General features: G+C 43.3%; 1 protein-coding gene across 1 annotated transcript in view; it reads left to right on the forward strand.

The window, feature by feature from the left end:
- topbp1 (DNA topoisomerase II binding protein 1) overlaps positions 1-14,031 on the forward strand; it is a 30,930-nt gene extending 16,899 nt beyond the window's left edge. Inside the window, exons 16-27 of the mRNA XM_046356052.1 lie at positions 222-334; positions 465-588; positions 766-930; positions 1,325-1,418; positions 3,268-3,448; positions 3,705-3,946; positions 4,154-4,290; positions 4,413-4,515; positions 5,000-5,163; positions 5,381-5,599; positions 7,346-7,507; positions 13,746-14,031. Coding sequence (XP_046212008.1) covers positions 222-334; positions 465-588; positions 766-930; positions 1,325-1,418; positions 3,268-3,448; positions 3,705-3,946; positions 4,154-4,290; positions 4,413-4,515; positions 5,000-5,163; positions 5,381-5,599; positions 7,346-7,507; positions 13,746-13,892 — 1,851 coding nt within the window. The 3' untranslated portion in view covers positions 13,893-14,031. The remainder of the gene's footprint in view (positions 1-221; positions 335-464; positions 589-765; positions 931-1,324; positions 1,419-3,267; positions 3,449-3,704; positions 3,947-4,153; positions 4,291-4,412; positions 4,516-4,999; positions 5,164-5,380; positions 5,600-7,345; positions 7,508-13,745) is intronic.
- The last annotated feature ends 2,318 nt before the right edge of the window (positions 14,032-16,349 follow it).

Below are 16,349 nucleotides of genomic sequence, written 5' to 3' on the forward strand. Positions count from 1 at the left end.
AAGCCTGGTTCCTCTCTAGGTTTCTTCCTAGGTTCTGGCCTTTCTAGGGAGTTTTTCCAAGCCACCGTGCTTCTATACCTGCATTGCTTGCTGTTTGGGGTTTTAGGCTGGGTTTCTGTACAGCACATTGAGATATCAGCTGATGTAAGAAGGGCTTTATAAATAGATTTGTTTTGATGTACACAGTTTCTTAAATGCCTGTGTGACGTTTGTGCCTTTAGGTGGAGGAGGAGGCTGCTGCCCTGACTGGTGTGGTGATCTGTGTGAGTAAGAAACTGAGCAAGAAGCAGCGGGAGCTCAACGGCATCGCTGCCTCATTGGGAGCTGACTTCAGGTACTCCTCTCAACATGCTTGCAACTATGTCTACAATGTTAGTAATGCCAGTCACAACACTTGCCATTAATGATGCATGTCCCTCTATGATCCAATACTCTGTGTGTGTGTGTGTGTGTATGGGGTCCAGGTGGTCGTGTGACGACACCGTGACGCACTACATCTACCAGGGTCGTGTGGGGGACAACACGCGGGAGTACAGGGCTGTGAAGGAGAGAGGGGTGCATGTTGTGTCCCAGCACTGGCTTCAGGCGGTACGGAAGGTTTTCATTACACACAATAAACACAAATGTACTGCATGAAGTATACGACAGGCACACTCCATTCTTATATCAGATGTAACAGTCACAAAAGTGTTGCTGTAGTTTGTCTGTGTGGTGTGTGTGTGTGTCTGCGCTCAGTACTGACTTGTTGCTGTTGTCTGTCTCCAGTGTGCTGAGGGTCAGAGGCACGTGTCAGAGTCTCTCTACCCGTTCACCTACAACCCCAAGATGAGCCTGAACCTCAGCCAGGTGCCTCCTGACAGTAGCCAGAGGTCACCCCCTGCCACCCGCACCATAAAACTCAGAGACCTCACTGACGCCCAAGAGAACAGGGTACATTCCTTACAGATACCGCTCACTCTAGATATGGGGCTGTATGTATTGAGCATCTTCGCGTAAGAGTGCTGATTTAGGATCAAGCACCCCCTCCATGTGTTTCGGAGGACGCATGGCTCGCGACCTTCGCCTCTCCCGAGTCCGCTCAGAAGTGATGGGACAAGGCTGTAACTACCAATTGGATATCACGAAAAAGGGGTAAAATGTACCCCCCCTAAAAAAGCTTATTCATTGTGTTCTAAAAGGCTAAACTGATCCTAAATCAGCACTACTACTCTGAGATGCTTGATACTTAAGGCCCTTGTATTTGTTCAATGTTTTGAGTGTCTGGAAAATAGTGCAGGGAGGCTGTCAGTTCAAAGCTTCACATCATAACCTTGTCAACCCTCAGCCTGAAGATAATGCCGTAGAAGACGCCACAACCTCCCATCACGTCAGTGGAGAGACTGATCAAGAGCAGGGCCGGGACAATGCAGAGAAGAAAGGTGGGGCTCTTATACACTGATGATCCACTGGTCTGCCCTTCTGTGCCGTAGCTCAAGTGCTTAGAATTGAAACGTTCCGGGTCCAGACTAATGAACTCTTGCTGAGACCACCGGTATAAACCTTTTAGAAAATAGCTAATGAACAAAATTCCTTGTTTTTGCCTATCCGTTTCACACACGTCCATGTGCTTTTAAAGAAAAGGATGGCGGGCAATTATACAAAATGTACGTTTTATATTAGTTTATTGTTAAGTAAAATAAGTGTCTCGTGGTCTTTGTCAAATAGCTCTAATTTACCCTCCATTACTGTCATAAAAGAAGGTGGATAAATTAATGTCGTACTCCGGACGTTTTAAAATGATCCCAGTACCAATCTGCTCAAGGGGTAGCGAGCTGTGTCTGGTCTGCTTAGTTCGTTGACTATATGAACCAGGAAAAATGAGTGGGACTCACTTCCTCTTCTATCTCTGCCATCACTGTCATTTGCCATCTTCCATTAAGTTGGTATAAATGGAATCTTAGTGAAGTGCGGGTTCAAGACCCGCAAAACCTTTAGTTTTTTGTTGGGAAAAAACTACTGCTGGTCCTGCGTTGAAGTACAACATATAATGATGCATATAAAACGTACATTTAAATGTACAGGACTATGTAGTATGAATATTAGCAGTGTGTTTGTCTACGAGGCTGGCGATGGAAGCAGCTCCTCGTTAAATCTTCCAGGTGCTGGCTGCGCTTCCCTTCTCAACACACCAACACAGTAAGTGTAACTTCTACAGTTCAAAGTACATAAAAGATCCTCTGAGAATTTGAACCCTTTCTGCAAACTGCGAAATATACCAGATACAAGGCTCGCTAAACTGTTCTATTTGACTAGTAGTTTCAACATGAGGTTTAGTTACTTTGACTAGCAGATTGTGCCGTTTCACTTTTGGCAAGGGTTCTTTTATTGAAACATTTTTGATTACGTCTGACCATGAACAACCAAGTTTACTTTCAGTGGGTGATTTAAAAAATTTAAAAAATGTATAGTACCAAGATGGCTAATTGTCAAATCAAATGTATTTATTTAGCCCTTCTTACGTCAGCTGATATCTCACAGTGCTGTACAGAAACCCAGCCTAAAACTCCAAACAGCAAGCAATGCAGGTGTAGAAGCACGGTGGCTAGGGAAAACTCCCTAGAAAGGCCAGAACCTAGGAAGAAACCTAGAGCGGAATCAGGCTATGTGGGGTGGCCAGTCCTCTTCTGGCTGTGCTGGGTGAAAATTATAACAGAACATGGCCAAGATATTCAAATGTTAATAAATGACCAGCATGGTCAAATAATAATAATCACAGTAGTTGTCGAGGGTACAACAAGTCAGCACCTCAGAAGTAAATGTCAGTTGGCTTTTCATAGCCGATCATTCAGAGTATGTCTACCGCTCCCGCTGTCTCTAGAGAGTTGAAAACAGCAGGTCTGGGACAGGTCAGGGTTCCATAGCCGCAGGCAGAACAGTTGAAACTGGAGCAGCAGCACGGCCAAGTCGACTGGGGACAGCAAGGAGCCATCATGCCAGGTAGTCCTGGGGCATGGTCCTAGGGCTCAGGTCCTCCTTGTGACATATATTCCAATCGGAAAAGCTAACAGCTTGCGAAGTTCTAAAAGCTTTAACCGGTGGTCTAAGCAAGAGTTTGTAATTATGGACCCTCCTGGTTCATACAGAATGAGGCTGTTGACTGATAAAAAGTGAAGTTTGCACTTATCAGGAGTCAACTGAATATCCCGTGAGTGCAAGTCCCCAAAACACACACATACACACTTCACTTTCTTTCATTCCCCTCATCCTCTGACCGTCTCTGTCTTCCAGACATGTCAGAGACCCTGGAGATGAGGGAGAAGCTCCAGAGGCAGCTGCAGGAGATCATGTCAGCCACCAAGAAGACCACCAGCAGGCGCTCTTCAGCCCGCCTAGGCTCCGGGGGGACTGACTCTCATCCCCATACCCCTGGCCGCAACACAAACGTCCGACGCACTCTGGAAGCACTGCGGTATGAGACACCGACAGACCAGGGGGCTGCGACACGTCAAAATAATCTTCAATTATCCTTCACTATTCAGTTTCCCTATGCCAATGACCAGATCTGTGTCCAGACAAATTTGAGTTGAATTTGTGCTTTAATTTCATTGGATGTTTATTCATGAAAAATGTCTTTGTTTGCCATTTAAATAAGACATGTACATGTGTGTCTTTACAGTATGAAAAAGGGCTAACTCTCTCGGTCTCCCTCCTTTGGTGTTATTCAGGATGTCTCGTCAGGCAGCAATGGACCTGAACACAGAGCCGTCTCAGAGTGAGCAGATCGTGTGGGACGACCCAACTGCCCGGGAGGAGAGGGCCAAGCTGGCTGACAACCTGCAATGGCCTGGCAGCCCCTCCCAGCACTCTGATTCCCTGGCTGTACCTCTAGCAGCACCCCTATCCCACTCTGACAATGCCGGAAACACACTCCGGGACTCCATGACCGACTCTGAAATGGTGGAAATGGGTGAGGGGGGTGGGGATTAAAAAAGTAGTCCCCTGTCTTCAATCACACTCAAGTGTTGCATAAGTTTCAAAGGATTTAAAAAGAGTGCAATAGACTTCGGAAATTCGGTTTTTCAGTCTTGTTATATATATGCCAATGCACCTGCAGCAACAGGTTCTTATTGTTTGGCCAAATATTTACCTCTGAAGTGTTCTCCCTCCTATTCAGTGTTGTGTGACGTGATTGACCAGCAGATGGGTGAGAGAGTGATGACTGTGCCAGGGGAGGAGCCTGACCTCCTCACCCCTAAAGCACCCAGCATCGCCTTCCCCCTCGCCAACCCCCCCGTGCCCCCAGAGCCACAGGTAACCACACTCACCCTCCCTCCCTCTTGTAAGGTGATATTATAAGTAAATGTTTAGATGTGAATCGTTACTTAGCGGCACGGTAGTGTACTGTAATGCTAAAAAGACTGTGCTGTCAACAGATGGATGAGGAGAGTGAGGAGGAGAAGGAGCCTCTTCGGTTCCAGCTCTCCTCTCTCAACCCCCAGGAGAGGATAGACTACAGCGCCCTCATAGAGGAGCTGGGTGAGTCTCGGTCCTCCTCCCTGACCACCTAACTAACTAGATGTCTTTACCGTCTCTTTGGTACATATGTGCTCCCGTGTGGCTCAGTTGGTAGAGCATGACACTTTCAACACCTGGGTTGTGGGTTCGATTTTGTCCCGGGGGACCAGTATATAAAAATGTATGTACCCACTACTGTAAGTTGCTCTGGATAAGAGAGTCTGCTTAATGGCCAAAATCTAAAGTAGCCTCAACTCGTTGGTTGCGTGTCAAATTGACACCCTAATGTATAGTGTACCATTTTAACCAGGGCCCATAGGGTTATGGTTCAAACTAGTGCACCATATAGGGAAAAGGGTGCATTGGGTACTCACGCCATTGCCACTGCAAATAAAAAAGTAGGTCTTAAAATATCTTGTTTCTTTCTCTACTGAGACGGTCTGTCGTCCTGTTTGTCAGTCCCCCTATTGCATTTGTCTGACTCAACATGTCTGTGTTCCTGTAGGGGGCGTGGTGCTGGACAAACAGTGCTTTGACCCCAGCTGTTCCCACATCATCGTGGGGAGCCCCCTGAGGAATGAGAAGTACCTGGCAGCCATGGCCTCCGGGAAGTGGATCCTGCACCGTTCCTACCTGGAGGCCTGTCGCTCCGTGGGACACTTTATCCAGGTCAGGATCTGCATCAGACCACCACAACATGCCCCCACAGACTCATAGCTCCATCTTTTTGGATTGAATCTTTATTTAACCAGGAAGTCCCAATGAGGTCAGAAGATATCTTTCGCGAGAGAGACCTATCCAAGAAGGGGCAGCTCAATTAAAAAAAATACATCTCGTTTATTCTTCTTGAATTTAATGGAGAGGGTGTACATACTGTGTGTTCCAGGAGGATGCGTACGAGTGGGGCAGTAGCTCCATCCTGGATGCCCTACCCTCAATCAGCTCCCATCAGAAGAGGCTGGCATTGGCTGCCATGCGCTGGAGGAGGAACCTGCAGGACCAGAACAACCTGGAGGGAGCGTTCAGCGGTTGGACCGTCATGCTAAACATCGACCAGACCAGAGAGTCGGGGTTCAGACGACTACTGCAGTCTGGTGGAGCAAAGGTACCAACAATGCTCTTAAAGGGCAACTCCACTTTTCATTGTCATTTTCTCCAGCACAATACCAGCGTCAACATATGTGAAAACTGCACATTTCTGTTTTTTTTTTATATGAAGTTCTATCCGATGACAGCAAAAAAATACCCTCTCTTGGGCTAGAAACTGAATGCAAATTTAGAAAATCAATTTAAATCAATTTAATCCTGTCATGTCACAGAAGCATTTCTTAGGACCTCATTTTTATAACCTCAGATCATAGAAAAATAATATACTACTGGAAAAATAATATGCTTCTGACAATATTAGGATAGGATGAATCAGAAAAGGACCTTGGCTACATTTAATTCAGTTGCACCCTATTTAATAAGTGAGAAAACCGAAAACTGGCACCTGTCGTCATTCCTCACACGTCATTCCTCTTTGGAGGGAGTTGAAAGTCCGTGTTGCCCAGCAACAGCCACAAAACATCACTGCTCTAGAGGAGATCTGCATGGAGGAATGGGCCAAAATACCAGCAACAGTGTGTGAAAACCTTGTGAAGACTTACAGAAAATGTTTGACCTCTGTCATTGCCAACAAAGGGTATATAACAAAGTATTGAGAAACTTTTGTTATTGACCAAATACTTATTTTCCACCATAATTTGCAAATAATTTCATAAAAAATCCTACAATGTGATTTTCTGGATTTTATTTTCTCATTTGGTCTGTCATAGTTGAAGTGTACCTATGATGAAAATTACAGGCCTCTCATATTTTTAAGTGGGAGAACTTGCACAATTGGTGACTGACTAAATACTTTTTTCCACACTGTATTTGATTTTAAAGGATGAAGTCCAGATAGGCTAGGCCTGGGAAACTTTATGGATGGACATAGAGAATTAGTAGCTCATTCACGCACACCCACCCACCTAAAAGGACCTATCAATCAAAGCCGCCTGCAACCCATCTCAGACACTTAAGCAAATCACATTTCTCCTTTTCAAAAAAACATATAAAAACCTTGCCTTAGATTCAAATCCTTTCTGTAGGAAATCAAAAACTAGTCTGCCTTATAGGATAATGCTAAATTAATGTAGCCCATCATATACATTGACGGAAGTTTTGAGGAGATATAAGCTGGAGACTGATCTTCAGTATTCATACCCGTTGACTTAATCCACATTTTGTTATATCCTGAATTCTAAATGGATTCAAGTTTATTTATTATTTTGCCATCTACACACAATACCCCATAATGACAAAGTAAACATGTTTTTTGAAATTTTAGCAAATTTTATAGAAAATGAAATGTCTAATTTCCGTAAGCATTCACACCCATGAGTCAATATATGTTAGAATCACCTTTGGCAGCGATTACAGCTATAAGCGTTTCTGGGTAAGTCTAAGGGCTTTGGCAGTGTTCCAGATAACAATTTATATTTTCGCATGTAGAAAGACTCGAATCAATCCTGTTCTGAATAAAGAATTGATTGCGGCAGGACTGTATTTCGCAATTGACGTGAACGGTGTCATAAGCAAGACGTGCCCATATAAAAATGTTTTAATATGGACTTAGTGGGCCTTTACTCTGTCATACTGCAACTCGGTCTTCACTCACTGTTCCTTAGTATGGAGAAAGCTTATAATATAAACTTATCTGTCTCTGACTGCCCATCTCCTCCATACTTTGTTGATATTGACAACGTGTACACCTCTGGATGTTACGCCATCCACCCTCTTTCTCTCTTCTCCCTAACCCTCTCTCCAGGTTCTCCCCAGTCCCTCTCCATCTCTGTACAAGGGAACCACGCACCTGTTTGCAGAATTCAGCCGGTTGAAGCCAGGAGACATCCGGGTGGATGTGCCAGAAGCCATGTCCCAGGGAGTCAAATGTCTGAAGCCAGAGTTCATCGCAGATTACCTCATTCAGGTTGGTGGGACTATAACTAAAGCACACAACTGCCTCATAAAGGGATATTATGTTGAAGGGAATATGTGTCTGGCTGCTTTAAAGGCAGTTTATAGTGCCTTCAGAAAGTATTCCCACCCCTTGACTTTTTCCACATTTTGCTACCTCATGAATTTAAAATGGCTTCAATTGAGATTTTTTGTCACTGACTTACACACAATACCCCATAATGTCAACGTGGAATTGTTTTTATAAATGTATTAAAAGCAAAAAGCTGAAATGTCTTGCGATAAGGATTCAACCCCTTTGTACTGGCAAGCCAAAAAAAATTCAGTTGTAAAAATGTGCTTAACTACCATATGTTGCATGGACTCACTCCGTATGCAATGTTTTAATGACTACCTCATCTCTGTACCCCACACATACAGTGCATTCGGGAAAGTATTTACACCCCTCGACTTTCTCCACATTTTGTTACAGCCTTATTCTAAAATTGATTACTTTTTTTCCCCTTATCAATCTCCACACACAATGAAATATCACATTTACATAAGTATTCAGACCCTTTACTCAGTATTTTGTTGAAGGTTCTTCGGCAGTGATTACAGCCTCGAGCCTTCTTGGATATGATGCTACAAGCTTGGTACACCTGTATTTGGGCAGTTTCTCCCATTCTTCTCTCCATATCCTCTCAAGCCCATCAGGTTGGATGGGGAGTGTGGCTGCACAGCTGTTTTCAGGTCTCTCCAGAGATGTTAGATCGGTTTCAAGTCCAAGCTCTGGCTGGGCTACTCAAGGATATTCAGAGACTTGTCCCGAAGCCACTCCTGCGTTGTCTTGGCTGTGTGCTTAGGGTCATTTTCCTGTTTGAAGGTGAACCTTTGCCCCAGTCTGAGGTCCTGAGTGCTCTAGCAGGTTCATCAAGGATCTCGCTGTACTTTGCCCCATTCATCTTTCCCTCGATCCTGACTAGTCTCCCAGTCCCTTCTGCTGAAAAACATCCCCACCGTGTGATGCTGCCACCATGTTTCACTGTAAGGATGGTGCCATGTTTCCTCCAGACATGAAAATGGCTGTCTAGTAATGATCAACAATCATCTTGAGAGCTTGAAGAATTTTAAAGAGTAATGTGCAAATATTGTATAATCCAGGTGTGAAAAGCTCTTCGAGACTTACCGAGGAAGACTCAAAGCTGTAATCGCTGCCAAAGGTGATTCTAACATGTTTTCCCTCGGGTGTGAATAGTTATGTAAAATAGATTTCTGTATTTCATTTTATCTGACAAAATCTCTAAACATGTTTTCACTTTGTCATCATGACTTATTGTGTGTGTGTGGGGGGGGGGGGGGGGGGAATGTGGAATTAGTCAAGGGGTATGAATACTTTCTGAAGGCAAACTGTATATGGGTCTTCCTCACGAAACTGACATTTTAGCAATTTATACTTTTTCACAATTTCCTCATGTTTCAAATCAAATTGTATTTGTCACATACACATGGTTAGCAGATGTTAATGCGAGTGTAGCGAAACGCTTGTGCTTCTAGTTCCGACGATGCAGTAATAATCGAGTAATTTAACCTAACAATTCCACAACTACTACCTTATAGACACACAAGTGTAAAGGGATAAAGAATATGTACATAAAGATATATGAATGAGTGATGGTACAGAACGGCATAGGCAAGATGCAGTAGATGGTATCGAGTACAGAATATACATATGAGATGAGTAATGTCAGGTATGTAAACATTATATTAAGTGCCTAGTGATACATTTTGTTACATCAATTTCCATTATTAAAGTGGCTGAAGTTGAGTCAGTATGTTGGCAGCAGCCACTCAATGTTAGTGGGGGCTGTTTAACTGTCTGATGGCCTTGATTGAAAAACAGCTTCTGTCTCTCGGTCCCATGCACCTGTACTGACCTCGCCTTCTGGATGATAGCGGGGTGAACAGGCAGTGGCTCGGGTGGTTGTTGTCCTTGATGATCTTTTTGCCTTCCTGTGACATCGGGTGGTGTAGGTGTCCTGGAGGGCAGGTAGTTTGCCCCCGGTGATGTGTTGTGCAGTCCTCAATACCCTCTGGAGAGCCTTATGGTTGTGGGCGGAGCAGTTGCCGTACCAGGCGGTGATACAGCCGGACAGGATGCTCTCGATTGTGCATCTGTAAAAGTTTGTGTGCTTTTGGTGACAAGCCAAATTTCTTCAGCCTCCTTAGGTTGAAGAGGCGCTGCTGCGCCTTCTTCACAACGTTGTCTGTGTGGGTGGACCAATTCAGTTTGTCCGTGATTGTGTACGCCGAGGAACTTAAAACTTACTACCCTCTCCACTAATGTTCCATCGATGTGGATAGGGGGGTGCTCCCTCTGCTGTTTCCTGAAGTCCATGATCATCTCCTTTGTTTGTTGGCGCGTGAGGTTATTTTCCTGACACCGCACTCCGAGGGCCCTCACCTCCTCCCTGTAGGCCGTCTCGTCGTTGTTGGTAATCAAGCCTACCACTGTAGTGTCGTAAGCATATTGGAGTGGGTCTAGTCTGTCAGGTAGGTTGGATATGGTCCTTGACTAGTCTCTCAAAGCACTTCATGATGACATAAGTGAGTGCTACGGGGAGGTAGTCGTTTAGCTCAGTTACCTTAGCTTTCTTGGGAACAGGAACAATGGTGGCCCTCTTGAAGCATGTGTGTAACAGCAGACTGGGATAAGGATTGATTTAATATGTCCGTAAACACACCAGCCAGCTGGTCTGCACATGCTCTGAGGACGCGGCTGGGGATGCCGTCTGGGCCTGCAGCCTTGCGATGGTTGACACATTTAAATGCTTTACTCACGTCGGCTGCAGTGAAGGAGAGTCCGCAGGTTTTTGGTAGCGGGCCGTGTCAGTGGCACTGTATTGTCCTCAAAGCAAGCAAAGAAGTTTAGTCTGTCTAGGAGCAAGACATGCTGGTCCGCGGCGGGGCTGGTTTTCTTTTTGTATTCCGTGATTGACTGTAGACCCTGTCACATACCTCTTGTGTCTGAGCCATTGAATTGTGACTACTTTGTCTCTATACTGACGCTTAGCTTATTTGATTGCCTTGCGGAGGGAATAGCTACACTGGTTTGTATTCGGTCATGTTTCCAGTCACCTTGCCCTGGTTAAAAGCAGTGGTTTGCGCTTTCAGTTTTGCACGAATGCTGCCATCAATCCAATGTTTTGATAAGAACCTCATTCTGATGGCATTTTTTACCTCTTTCTCCCCAATTTTGTGATATCGAATTGTTAGTTACTGTCTTGTCCCATCGCCTCAACTCCCGTACGGACTCGGGAGAGATGACGGTCGTGAGCTGTGCGTCCTCCGAAACACGACTCCGCCAAGCCTCACTGCTTCTTGACAAAATGCTCGCTTAACCCAGAGGCCAGCCGCACCAATGTGTTGGAGGAAACACTGTACACCTGGTGACCATGTCAGTGTGCATTGCGCCCGGCCCGCCACAGGAGTCGGTAGAGCGCAATAGAACAAGGACAACTTGGCCGGCAAAACCATCCCCTAACCCGGACGACGCTGAGCCAATTGGGTCTCCCGGTCGCGGCCGGCTGCGACACAGCCTGGGATCGAACCAGGATCTGTAGTGCAGTGCCTTAGACCGCTGTGCCTCGAAGGGAGGCCCCTAACGCATACATTTACTTGTGCTCATCTAAGGACTACTACTCTTGACCAGTGGTTCTCAGCTGGTTTTGCCTCGGTACCCAAATTGAACCAGGTTGTCTCAGTTGCGACCCAATATTAACATCACAAAAATACAATTTGTTAGCTATGCTATATTAAATGTTGCAACATTCCCACTTCTTTCATTGTCAATAATAAAATGTTGCCAACATATTCTTGATGAATGTTAGTAAACTCAATGGTTTGAGACTACAAAATCAACCAAAATTGCGCTGCTAATGGCTCTATTAAAAATAAAAGTTTTGTAAGTTCATTATAATTTCTAAACAATTTCTACCTGGTTTGAGTTCAGACTGGAGTATTTTATTTTTCTATTTTCATTTACTCAGACACGAGATCCATTCAAAATCTCCCTGGTCGCGACCTACCAGCTGCTCTAGATAAAACAATTGGAGTTTTACAGGAACTAATGAGACATGCCCACAGTGTTCTATTCATAATAAATATAATTGAATGTAAACTTTAACCAGTATACAATTTTTTAATGATTTATGGACAAACTACAGCATCATTTTGTTTTATTCAAATAAGTTGGGTTTTAATCAAGTTTAATTGATTTAACTAACCCGAGAATTTAATCTTGAAGCATTTTCGTAATGAGAATTTGGGATGAAAATGTACAAAATTCTGGTGACTATTTTAAATGTATTTAAAATAAGACCCTTTGCCAAAGCTAGACAGGCCTTTGCTACAGACATGTTTAAAACTGGTTTCATGGTTATCACCCATACAAGTAATGTTGGGAAAGTCTAAAGCACGTGTCAAACTCCTTCCACGGAGGGCCAAGTGTCTGCAGGTTTTCGCTCCTCCATTGTACTTGATTGATTGAAATAAAGTCACTAATTAGTAATGATTATATTATATACTCACCTGGATGTCTGTCTTCATTAAAAAGGAAAAACCTGCAGGCACTAGTCCTCCATGGAAATGAGTTTGACACCCCTGGTCTAAAGTGAATCCAGTTGGTTCATATTTGATCCATAAAATGGTACTGTGCCTTCATTTATCCATACTATGTGATCAACCTTCTCCATAATACCCACCCTGGCCAGTTAAAGGTTCTCCATGTAACATTTCCACCTGCAACTAGGGCCCAAATTCCAATTACATACCAGTACTAACAAAGAAATATAAATTCACCAGAGTAAAACATATCATTTTAGAAAGGCACGTGGCCTCCAACTGCTCCTAAATGCAAGTAAAACTAAATGCATTCTCTTCAACGATGGCTGCCCGCACCTGCCCACCCGTTTAGCATCACTACTCTGGACGGTTCTGACTTAGAATATGTGGACAACTAGAAATACCTAGGTGTCTGGTTGGACTGTAAACGCTCCTTCCAGACTCACATTAAGCATCTCCAATCCATCATTAAATCTAGAATTCGCTTCCTATTTCGCAACAAGGCATCCTTCACTCATGCTGCCAAACATACCCTAGTAAAACTGACTATCCTACCGATCCTTGACTTTGACGATGTCATTTACAAAATAGCCTCCAACACTCTTCTCAACGAATTGGATGCAGTCTCAGTGTCATCTGTTTTGTCACTGGTCACCCCCGAAGCCAACTCCTCCTTTGGCCGCCTTCCAGTTCTCTGCTGCCAATGACTGGAACGAATTGCAAAAATAATCTGAAGCTGGAGACTCATATCTCCCTCACTAACTTTAAGCATCAGCTGTCAGCAGCTTACAGATCATTGCACGTGTACATGGCCCATCTATAAATAGCCCACCCAACTACCTCATCCCGATGTTATTTATTTTTTGCTCATTTGCACCCCAGTATCTCTACTTGCACATCTATCACTCATTTACATTTACATTTAAGTCATTTTATCACTCCTGGGTTTAATTGCTCAATTTTAATTATTTTGCCACTATGGCCGTTTTATTGCCTTACTCCCTAATCTTACTTCATTTGCACACTGGATATAGACTTTTCTATTGTGTTATTGACTGTACATATGTTTATTCCATGTAACTCTGTAGTTTGTGTCGCACTGCTTTGCTTTATCTCGGCCAGGTTTTGCAGTTGTAAATGAGAACTTGATATATAGATATATATATAGATATAGATAGATAGATATATATATATATATATAGATAGATATATATATATATAGATATAGATATAGATATAGATAGATAGATATATATATATATATATAGATATATATATAGATATATATATATATAGGATATAATATATATATATATATATATATATATATATATATATATATATATATATATATATATATATATATATATATATATATATATATATATATATATATATATATATATATATTACTCCCATGACTAGCCGGTCTGGCTCTTGTGTGTACTAGTTCTTCACATCCTTGCAACTGATGTTTTTTTGGATTATGATAAAGTAAGAAGCAGTACCAAGCCATTTTAGTCGTTTCTAAGCAGTGTTCTTGTAAAACATGAAGGAATCTAAATTATGGCTAAAATATTACATGTTGCTCCACTAAGAAAATCAAGACTGATACTAAAACTCATAAGTAATTTTGTATTTTTGTCCAGGAGCCTTCTGCACCAATAGAGATGTACTATCTTCCTCAAGCGGCCCAGTGTCTGCCAGTGGGCGCAGACGTCAGCCGCACCACCCCGTCCCACAAGCGCAAAGTATCAGGAGATTCCTCCAAGCTCAAGAAGACCCGCCTCAAGTGAAAACATCGGCATTTAGAGCTGTGGTGTCAGTAAATTCCATCATTTTAGAAACACCCTTGCAAGCCTTAATGATAGCATGTCTGTAAATAAGATTTTTTTTAATTATTAGTTGTATGAAAATAAAAATTTATTTGACAAATGTTTGTATTGTGATTGATTGGCGCTTTCAGCAAGAGTCAGACAATGTTCTCAAGCACTCAACACTGAGAGATGCACTGTCGATGTATGTCCTATAGAGGGCACTCCACAATCGGTTTGAATCCCAAGCATCGTTCCTGGAATGAGTGCATTGTTGTTCATTGTTTTAAGGATCATGTGCTGAACCATTGAGCTTTTTTTCCCACCTCTAAGTCTACTGATACCAAAAGCAGGGACAATGTTTCAACCTCTCCTTTTTTTATTGACAACGTGAGTCCTCTTGAGATCAATTCTACCTGCTATGAAGTGATAATGGCATTTGTTCAGGGTGTCACACCAGTCTCTGACCCACGCTGTCACATCCGTTGCCATTACTGGCACCAACCTCGTTACTCATGGCAACCACTTACCACCACACTGCTGCCATTGCCTCGCTAAGCTATAATTGTTATTTTTGATATGATGGAACATTGATCTCACCAACCAGATTCCACATATATGTGTACGTATAAACGCAGAACAAGCTGGCAAAGGCTAACCAAGGCAGAGGTTTACTTACTGTGCTGGAGAACAATGGAAAAATGAGAAGTCCCCAGAGCCCACTAGATGTGTTCAAAGCAGTTGTGCTGACCTTGCAACAGCTGTGTGGCGCTCTGGTACTGTGAACAGCAGATTTCTTACCCGGTTATGTGCCAATGCCAGGCTGGTGAGGGGCAGGGTTTCTACTACACAGCTATGTGGAGGGGTAAGTGGTTTAACCTCAAAATGGCTAAGCTGTTGGTTGAATGCTGCAGGATTAGGGGAGAAGATGGGGGAGTGCTCCCCACAGAGCAATCGGGTGACACAGGCTTTCTGAACCAAACTGGATGCGTAGCCTACATTTCCACTGATATGGTGCTAAACATGCTACAGTATTGTCTTGTTGGTTACAAAAGAGTGGTCCTCTCGCAAGCGCAATACTCCCTAACCCATTTAATTGACTTAGCGTTTAACAATTGTGCTTCCATGTTGGCCAGCTATAGGACATTCACAATGGGAAGCCCAAATTATATTCCTCTGTCCCAGGTCTGTTTCTGGAGGCTCAGATAAGGGTTCTCTCCTCCTCCACAATCTCACTGGCCATGTCTGTGTCCCAAATGGCACCCTATTCCCCAGATAGTCCACTATATAGGGAATATGGTGTCATTTGGGATGCATTTCATAAGACATGCTGCAGGGGCTGAGGAACCTAATGAGAAAGTCAGACCACTGGGACAGCGCACAGCATGATTCCCACAACAATGCCATGTTTCCTTGGTGATGATGAGAGGGACATGGGAGCCTGTGGCAGTGTTGTGTGCTCTCCATCTCTGAACACAATAAACATTGCAATAACAGAAACCTCCATTCATAGTGAACTGATTTAGTAAATATTAGTGGTAAAAGCGAGAGTGAGAGCCCATGCCATGGCCCATAATTAAAAACCTTCCAGTGGGGTGTCTCGACATCAAGGACAACCTAGTTAAATCGAGTTAATTGAAATGTTTTCTGTCAACACTTGTATTTATTTAATGGGGTAATCTTTGTATTCAGTTAGAGGGTGTTGTCTTGGATTTTTTAATTTTTTTATTGAATATCCAAAACATACAATATACTTTCAGAGAAGCCGCTCAACAACGACACCATACCAGTCATCCAACAGACTCCTATTCAGAGCGACACACAGAAGCATCCAGGGTCAATGCCCTGCTCAAGGGCACGTTGACAATCTCCCACCAGGCAAAAAAACATGAACCCGAACTCTACAAGATCCCCCCCCCCCACCCCCCACAGTTCCCCAATAGCAGTCCCTCAACCTTTCGAGAACCATCCCACAGTCCCCCCCGCCCCCAAGAAGAAAAATAAAAAATACATGTAATTATATTCCCCACCCCCAAGAACAAAGACCAACAACAAAGAGAATGAACTAAAGAGGAAAAAGACAGAAGAAAACAGCAAACAACAATGCAAAAAAATAACAAAGGACATCGAAGACAACTAAAATCATAACAGCAATGCCAACTGTATATGTTTGTCTGCATGTCTGGTGCTATTACATGTATGTGTGTGTTCTTGTACGTGTTTGTTTGAATTAGAGGGTGTGTATATGTATGTGTACAAACACCTGCACAGCATCAGCCTCAGGCAAACCGGCATTAGTTGTAAAAACACTGCCACTCTGTGTCATTCAAACTTACTTTTTATTATGTTTTATTTGGACTTGATTTTTGACTTATCTTTGACCATTCTTCTATCTCCCGCAAAGCATCTCCACTCCCACTTGTCTCTAATTCCACATCC

Source organism: Oncorhynchus gorbuscha, linkage group LG07 (genome assembly GCF_021184085.1).
Source record: "Oncorhynchus gorbuscha isolate QuinsamMale2020 ecotype Even-year linkage group LG07, OgorEven_v1.0, whole genome shotgun sequence".
NCBI classification, from domain to species: Eukaryota; Metazoa; Chordata; class Actinopteri; order Salmoniformes; family Salmonidae; genus Oncorhynchus; species Oncorhynchus gorbuscha.